The sequence below is a fragment of the Passer domesticus genome, chromosome 6, assembly GCF_036417665.1.
Source record: "Passer domesticus isolate bPasDom1 chromosome 6, bPasDom1.hap1, whole genome shotgun sequence".
Taxonomy (NCBI): domain Eukaryota; kingdom Metazoa; phylum Chordata; class Aves; order Passeriformes; family Passeridae; genus Passer; species Passer domesticus.
In genome coordinates, this window is record NC_087479.1 from 7,195,062 (window position 1) to 7,203,543 (window position 8,482).

General features: G+C 55.3%; 1 protein-coding gene across 2 annotated transcripts; it reads left to right on the forward strand.

The window, feature by feature from the left end:
• The first annotated feature begins 594 nt into the window (after window positions 1–594).
• OTX2 (orthodenticle homeobox 2) lies at window positions 595–7,464 on the forward strand. Of its 2 annotated transcripts, XM_064423028.1 has the most exons (5): window positions 595–684; window positions 880–970; window positions 4,413–4,631; window positions 5,034–5,185; window positions 6,413–7,464. In XM_064423028.1, exons 3-5 carry the CDS (start codon window positions 4,535–4,537, stop codon window positions 7,031–7,033), a joined length of 870 nt encoding a protein of 289 aa, XP_064279098.1. In that variant the 5' UTR covers window positions 595–684; window positions 880–970; window positions 4,413–4,534; the 3' UTR covers window positions 7,034–7,464. The 2 variants fall into 2 exon arrangements, with proteins under 2 accessions (XP_064279098.1, XP_064279099.1); XM_064423029.1 differs by lacking the exon at window positions 595–684 and having other exon boundaries at window positions 886–970; window positions 5,013–5,185.
• The last annotated feature ends 1,018 nt before the right edge of the window (window positions 7,465–8,482 follow it).

Sequence of the window (8,482 nt, forward strand, 5' to 3'; positions counted from 1 at the left end):
TCCCGGGGTGACTTGGCCCCTGGGAGGTGGAACTGGGGTGCGGCTGGGGGGACCCGGGGCTGGGGGGACCCCGCTCTGTGCTGGGGGGATTCTCCCCTTGGCTCCCGCGGGTTTCCTCTCACCCATCTCCTGCTGCTCAGCCCAGGGCTCCTGGTAGGCTCCGTGTCCCCCCTTCACAAATATTTACCTCTATACATTAATATCTTTTGTTGTTGTTGTTGTTGTTGTTGTTAGTGCAGCCGCCCCCCAGCCTTTTGCTGACCCCCCTTCCTCGCCTTCCCCGGGCAATTCGCTAATTCCATCTCTGCTGTCCATCACATTAATTTCTACAATGACTTCATCCGCTCCGCTCCATAATGTATATTTTTAAACCGAGCAGGTTCTTTTAATGTATATTCTGGTGTCATTTCGGTGGCTGTTATTTCTCTCTGGATTGTCCCCCCGGTACAGCAGCGGCCTGTTTTTTCCTCCCCCTGTGTGTGTTTTTATTATTTTCCCCCTGGCTTAGATGTGTCAATCACTCTCTCCCTGCCATTGGTTGGAGAGTTTGCGTCAAAAAGTTGCCAGAGAGGCGCTTTCTCAGCAAAGCTCCCCGAGAGAGGTAGAGACCTTCAGCTCCAACGCACCCTGCCACTATTATTAAAAATAAAATCACTTTGACCAGCTCCAGCGCCGGCCAGCTCTGTATGTACCGAGCCCAGACCCCGAGCATCCCCGCATCCCTCTCCTGCACCGTCCCCTCCCCTTTTTCCCCATTTATTCTCCTTTTTCAAACATTTTTTTCTCCACCCCCCCTCCGCCCCCCCCTTTCCCCCCGATGTCGTGGGCATGTGCATGCGGCGAGCTCTCTAACCTCCCGCTTTGTGCTTTCTCTCCCAGCTCAGCCCCAGCTCTGAATTTGGCGAGGATCCGGGAGCAGGTTTCCCCCTTCGCCCCCCAGCCCTGCCCGCGGCTCCGGCGAGCCTCGCAGGTAAGTCCGACCCGCTGGCTCCATCCTTCCTCGGGGGGCATCGCTGGGCGGCCAGGAATGCAGGGAGAGGGAAATTAAAATTATAATTATTTAATTTTTTTTTTTTAAATATGATTATTTTTGAGTCGCCTGCGCGCGGTTGGGTGGCCAGGAGCAGGCGGCTCCCGCAGGAGCTGCCCGGGAGAGGCCGGGCCGGGCCGGGCACAGCGGCAGCCCCGGCTCGGTGCTCGGCAGCACCGGGAGCTGCAGGATGAGAGGGCGAAGGGCAGAGCCGGCAGAGCCGGGGCGCTCCCCATCGCCCCCCGAGCCCCGGCCCCCGCGCCGGGCGCGGAGCCGCTCGCTCTCCGCGGGGCTTCACCGCCTTCTCCTTGGCTGAGTGGTTTTTCTCCGGCCTATTCTTTTGGCCTGTAGTTATTTCCTGACCTCAGGCTGGACTTTTAAAATTAGGGAGAAAAAATCAAACCAAAACAAAAAAAAAAAAAGAAAAACACCAAAAAAACAAACGGAGAGGAATTCTCCCCTCTTCCCGCTCCTACCTGAGAATCCTTTCATCCTCCTCCTCTTCCTCGCGATGCGGAGACTCAGCAAAGTAATTTTGCAAAGGTGTGTCCGAGCGCTCACGGCCCGGGAGAACCGGGCTGGAAGGCGCAGGGAGAGAAATCTTCAAGGCGTTTAGGGCCGGAGCTTCACGATTTGGTGCGGGCGAAACGGATGGCAGGAATGGCATCCAGGTCGGAGAGGGGCTGGAGCTGGCATCCGCCTCCCTTATTTTATTTTAATTTTTTTGTGCTTTGGGAAAGCGCTTCCTAAAGACACGGACCGCGAGTAACGCGCCCCGGCCTCTCCTCTGAATTCGCACCGCGCTGACAAAGAGAAAGTCGGGAAAAGTCCTCGAGCACCAGCACAAGTTTCTTTAGAACTAAAACCCTCCTTGGCTGCTGAGGTTTATTTCGATTTCTGCTGCTTAGAGAAGTTGAGGCTTATTATTTATTTATTTTGAAAAGGTGCAACACTAGTTTGGAAAAAAAAAAAAAAAATAGAAAGAAGTGGGGGGAAAAAGCACTTTAAAAACGCGGCCGGGTGCTGCCGGGCGGCAGGGACGGGTCAGGCGGCCCCGGGCGGAGGTGCCCGCCCGCCGAGCCCGGCCCCGCCGCCCCCGGTCCCGGAGAGGGGCCGCGGCCGCGGAGCAGCGCGGAGCTTCGGCGGGCGAAGCGCCGGGGACCGCCCGGTGACGGCTCCATCCCCACCGCCTTTGCACCGGGGCAAAACTCGCGTGTTGGGAAATATCACTCCAAACAGCGCGGGGGAAAAAAAAAAAAAAAAAGGTTTGATTTTTTTAAAAAATTAAATAAATTAGAATTTTTTTTAAATGTCAGAAATTCGTTGGAGCGCGGCGAGGGCAGGGAAACGCGGCTGCAGTTTGCAAAACAAAAGGAAACAAATTCCCTTTTCTGCCTTGGCACCTTTCCCCCTGCCCTCCGCGCTGCTCCGCGGCCCGGCCGGGGGCAGGGGCGCAGGCTGCGCGCCCGGGCGCGGATCGCTGCCCCGCATTAATCACCGGGGCGAGCAGCGGAGCCGGGGCCGGTGGCTCGTAATTAGGGAGCGTGTGCCGCCCGGATTATCTCGTTAGTTTATCAAGAAAACATTTATTATAATTAATTCTCGGACGGGGTAATTATTATTGAGCGAGGGCAGAGCAACTGGTAGCCGGGATCTGCGCGGAGCGGGGGGGCAGCAGGAGGAGGGGGAAAGGTGACAGATTGCGGAGTGGAGCCGTTGCTCCGCGGGCTGCGGGGCGGCCCCGGGATGCGCGGCCGCGGCCGAGGCTCCGCGGGCGGCCGCGCCGGGCTGGCGCCTCGGTGGGATGCCGCCGAATTTAACCGAACGGAGCTTTATGGTTGGGTTTTTTTTGTTTTATTTTTTTGGGTTTGGTTTTTTTTTTTTTTTTTGGAGGGAGGAGTTGTTTCCCCTTTTTTTTTCTTGTGGGTTTTTTTTTTTTAATTTTTTTTAAATTTTTCTTAATTTTTTAAATTTTCGTTCGCTGGTTTTGAAGCGGGCAGCAAGCCCCGCTTTGCTCTCCCGCGCGTCTTGCGCGGGGAACAGAGAGCGGCGGCCGCGGAGCGGGGCTCCCCCCTCGGCAGAACCGTCCCCGTTCGGCATCACCCCCGGCGGGGGATGCTAAATTCGGGACCCGACCCCGCGCACCCCGCGCTGGATGCGCGCTCCTTGAGCTCAGCGCGGCTGTGCGCGCAAATCCCTTCCCGAGGGGACAAGGGGAAGAACCCGCACCCACGGGGGTGCACCGGGGCGGGAGCCCCCCGGCAGCGCTGGGCCCTCCCGGGGAGTCGGCTGGGCTGAAACGCGGAGTTTTGGGCTGTTTCGGAGGAAAAAAAGTTCTGCCGGAGTTCTTTTTCCCGACGGCCGCTGGGAACGGAGGGAAGGGCGAGCTTTGCTCAAAAAAGATTTTTTAAATAAAATATTTTCTGTGGGAAAAAAACAGCCTAAACCTTTTTAGGCGTCCCGGTTTGGCCCGTGATCGTACTTTATTTTTTTTATTATTTTTTCTTTTTTTTTTCTTTTTTTTTTGGCGGAGCGCGTGTTTGGGTCGGGTTCCCGGTCCCGCCGGGCAGCGAGAGGGGCCCGGGGGAGCCGCCCGCCCGCCGGGGCTGTCCCGGGGCCGCTCACCACCGGGGTGTTTGTTTAGCTCCAGCTCCGTCATCAAGAGTTTCTTGAAAGCCTAATAAATCTATTACTTGCCTCCAAATCTAATTACCCGGAGTACTAATTAGGTGCAAATGGCCGGTGGAAATTACTGCAGACGTGGACTGATGGCGGGAGAGCAGAAAAGTTTGGCTCTTCCCGAGCGGGCATTTGAGCTCTGAAATGCAGCAACGTCGGGGGGAAGGGGGAAAGGGGGAGAACGGGGGAAGGTCTGAATGTTGCCCAAACCTGGGATAATTAAAGTCCTTGCAAGAGACTAGTGGAGAGATAGGTTTCTTGAATTGTTTCTTTGTTTCTCACCCTTGGGCTTTGTTATCTGCATTATTTATTTAGCCGAGGGGTTCTTTGTGTCTGCCAATGGCCCCAATCAAGTTTTGCTTGAGACAATTAGCCGGTGCCCGGCCGGGAATCCTATGCAAATGCCCCCGGCCGCCCTACAATGCGGGCAGTTGAAGGCATGGGGGGGTTTTGTTCGGGCAGTAATTACTGGCTGGGATGTGCCCCCCCTTCCCTCCCCTCCTCGCCCTTTTTGGGGAGAGATGCGTCCATCCAGTCAGTCTCTCCCAGCTCCCAAATCCGGCTGGGGTCCGAGCGGGAGGATTGACGTGGAGAGGGGGGGGAAGGCAGAGGGGGATAAAAGCGGGGGGGTGGGGGGGGGGCAGCGATCTGGCCTGACTCCCCCTTCATCCCTGCATTGCTCCCTCCTCTTCCTCCTGCGCAGGCACCTGGCGGCCCCCCCACGCCCGACGGCTCCCGCAGGCACCGCCCGGGGCAGGCAGGGCGCTCGGCCGGCTCCCCCTCGCCCGGATTTCGGCCAACTCTCCTCCCCGCCACAACTTTAGCATGATGTCTTATCTTAAGCAACCACCTTATGCAGTCAATGGCCTGAGTCTCACAACCTCGGGCATGGATTTGCTGCATCCGTCCGTCGGTTATCCCGGTAAGCCACGGTTTTCTTCCCTCTTCCCTCCCCGTTTTTTTGGGTTTTTTTTGCTCCACGCAGGAGAAGCCGCTGGGATTTTGGAGGCACAACCTGCCCAGGGATCACGCTGGCTTGGGTGGGTGAGGGCGTGGGGTCCCTCTGTCTCCCTTTTTCCTCACCCCCAACTTTTTATCGGTGAGAGGGGCTGCAAACAGGGCTGGGGATGGGGGCAAGACCCTCCGGGCGCACTCAGGGGAGATGCGGAGTCGGGATGGCCGCGCTGTGGCGGCTGATCTGGGGGTCAGGAACCCCCGGGAGAGGAGAGGGAATGTGGGAGCCCCCCTGGGGAAGGGGCTGGAGGGGACCCGGGGGTCTAAGGGGCCGCTGACTGACAGCCAGGGCCTCTGGCTCCGTTCGCAGCCACCCCGCGGAAGCAGCGGCGGGAGCGCACGACCTTCACCCGGGCGCAGCTGGATGTGCTGGAGGCTCTTTTCGCCAAGACCCGCTACCCCGACATCTTCATGCGGGAGGAGGTGGCGCTGAAAATCAACCTGCCCGAGTCCCGAGTGCAGGTAGGACGCGGGGAGCCCTCCCTGCCCTCCCGCTCGTACCGCGCCGGGGGCTCGGACTGGCCTGGGCCCGACGGGGAGGGACCCGAGGGGTCGGGTTTGGGGGGTGGATTCGGTCCTGAAGCCAAATCAAGCCCTGGTGGGGTGAAGGAGGCTCAGAGGTGGGTGGGGATGTGGTGGCATTTTGCATCGCCAGGGCTGGAGTGCCCCCCTTTCTCCCTCTGAATTGGGGGGTGCTGTGCACATCCTGGACCCCAGCTCTTGGAGCTTCCACACCCATCCCCAGCACCCCCAAATCCTGTGGACATCTGGGGGCCCTGGAGAAGCCACAAAGATCCCCCCTTGCCCAGGGATCAGCACATTCCCAGAGCTGGGCCAGACTGGGATCCCAGCTCACACCAGTAAGGACTGGGGGCCTCCCAAAGCCCCTCTGAGGGGACTTTGATCAGAGAGAGGGGCTGCCTTGGTGGAGGGAACCCCTCTCCTGGGGCTGCTCTGCTGGGACCCCATCCAGGCAGCATTTTGGAGGTGCTGCTGGCAGGGCAGGAGGGTCCTGCCCCCTCTGGGACCTGGAACACCCCAGCAGCAGGGGCAGGCCATCTCCAAAGCCATCCTTCCCACTTGCCTTCCGACGAGGCTTCCCGAGGCTGTCTGGTGCCCTGTTCCCGTGGAGCTGGGCTAAGGATACCCCATGCCAAACCCCATCCTCCTCCCCAAAAATCCTCCCCAGAGCCAGCCAGCCCCCTTGGGCCCTGCTAAGGGAAGGGGAGAAGGGCCAACTATGGCCGAGGGGGTGAGAGCAGAGAGCCTGTCTGGAGGGTAAATGAGACATCTTTACCCCCCTCCCCATCCCGAACCTCTGCTTCCCTAATTGTTCCCTCCTTTTCTGATGTTCTGCTGCTTCTAATTAAGGGCTCGACTTCAATAGGCCTTACACAGTGATTCCTGGGGGTCCCTGGCTGGCAAACAGCAAAGAGGGAATGCTTCTCCTTCTCCCCAAAAGTGACCTTATTAAGGAGTTTGATTTGTGATTTCCACTTGTTATTGCTGCTAATGATCTCAGGGAGGGGGAGCCCCGGAGCTTTTCTTTGCAGCAGCCTGCAAACCCTCTGCTCTTGGGGGACAGCTTTGGGTCTCCCTGCCACCAACTCTTCCCCACCTCGGGTTTGCCCCTGCATCCCTAACCCCAGGCTTTTTTTCTCTCTCCCTCCCTCGTGTCCCTGCCTCAAGGTGTGGTTTAAGAACCGCCGAGCCAAGTGCCGGCAGCAGCAGCAGCAGCAGCAGAACGGGGGCCAGAACAAGGTACGGCCGGCTAAAAAGAAGAATTCTCCAGCCCGGGAAGTGAGTTCAGAGAGCGGGACCAGCGGGCAGTTCACTCCCCCCTCCAGCACCTCAGTCCCCACCATTTCCAGCAGCAGTGCCCCCGTGTCCATCTGGAGCCCGGCGTCCATCTCCCCGCTCTCAGACCCCCTGTCCACCTCTTCCTCCTGCATGCAGAGATCCTATCCCATGACCTACACCCAGGCATCAGGCTACAGCCAAGGATACGCTGGATCGACCTCCTATTTCGGAGGGATGGACTGTGGATCTTACTTGACCCCTATGCACCACCAGCTGCCCGGGCCGGGGGCCACCCTGAGTCCCATGGGTGCCAACGCGGTCACCAGCCACCTCAACCAGTCTCCAGCCTCCCTCTCCACCCAGGGCTATGGAGCCTCCAGTTTGGGCTTTAACTCCGCCACCGATTGCTTGGATTATAAAGACCAAACCGCCTCCTGGAAGTTAAACTTCAATGCTGACTGCTTGGATTATAAGGACCAGACGTCGTCATGGAAGTTCCAGGTTTTGTGAAGAACCTTTGTGATACCGAGAGAAATCGCGACGAGAACGAACAGGCTGGGCTGAGTGCTCCAGTTTTAGTCAGGTCTTGGTTAAATTAAAGAGAAAAATAACTCCATGGACAAACAAATGAACAACAACAACAAAAAAAAACTGACAGCAACAAGAGGGGGACAGTGTTGGTGTGATCCCGTTCAGACTCATCTCCTGCTCAGACGCTCTGGAAAAGGAATAATAAAGAGGAAAAACGGAGGAGGAAGGCCTTAAACGGACAGATCATCTAGTGAGCAGAAACCAGACAGACCCATCTGTGTTCTTTCTAGTTTTAGCCAATTGTTGGGTTTCTTTGTTTGGAAGAGGTGGGAGATCTTCCCACCTGCGGGCCAGTTTAAAAAAAAAAAAAAAAAAAAGAGTCTAGGTTTTTATTTCTTTTTTTGTGTGTGCGTGGAAAGATGATCCTTCACCCAGAGGTTTCCAATGTGTTAGCCAACCCTCGGTTAAAATATTCAGAATGGACAACATCTCTCTTTTTCTCCCTCTTTTTGTCCCTCCCTCTTTCTTTCTCTCTCGAGCTCATCCAACTGTTTCATGCCCAACTTGCTGAAGTTGGCACCCGGAGAACTTGGTTCAGGGCTGTGTGGGTTGTGTGACTGATTGTCCTAGCTGCACTACTTTATTTAAAGATTAAGAAAAAAAAAAAGATAATGTTCATAAGGAGTCAATATGTAGTTTTTAAGAGACAATCAGTGTGTGTCTTATATAAATGGTACATCTGTGGTTTTTAATCTGTGCTAGACTTCAAAACTGTGATCTCCTGTATTGTATGCAACTATGAACTCTGCACCAGCGGGAGTTCTGCTGTGATTTAAATAGGTTATAATTATAAGTGAAATTCAGAGCAACTGAGTTACCTATTATCATCTTTTAAAAAAATAATTAAAAATATATATTTAAAAAATAATAAAAAAGAAAAAAAAAGAAAAACGCAAAAAACATGCTCGCCTTTCACCCGAGGTGAACTGCACTGAAACTTTTTACAACAAACTGTCTCTGAATGAAAGAGGAAAGACCGAAAATACCCCACCTGAGGACATTTAATTCCTCTGGAGCTCACTTACTGCTGGCCACACCGGCAGTAACCGTCAAATCCGACAGGACTTTGGGCAGTTGCTCTGACCTGGATGAATTCAAACCAAGAAATTCATTGTCGTTTATGCTTGCAGATGTTAACTGAAAAAAAAAAGAAAAAAAAAAGATATATATGCATAAACCTTTTTTTCCTGGATTTGGCAGATATGTATAATTATATTAAAATGGTTCTAGCACACTTGATGGTTGTCTTCCATTTTAATCACAGCCGGCGAGTGATGGAGAAGGGGCACGGGAGACCTGGAGGGTCTGGCTGCTTCTGCAGGGTTGAGACAAAAGGGGTTCTGCTGGCAGCTCCCCGAGGTGGAGGAA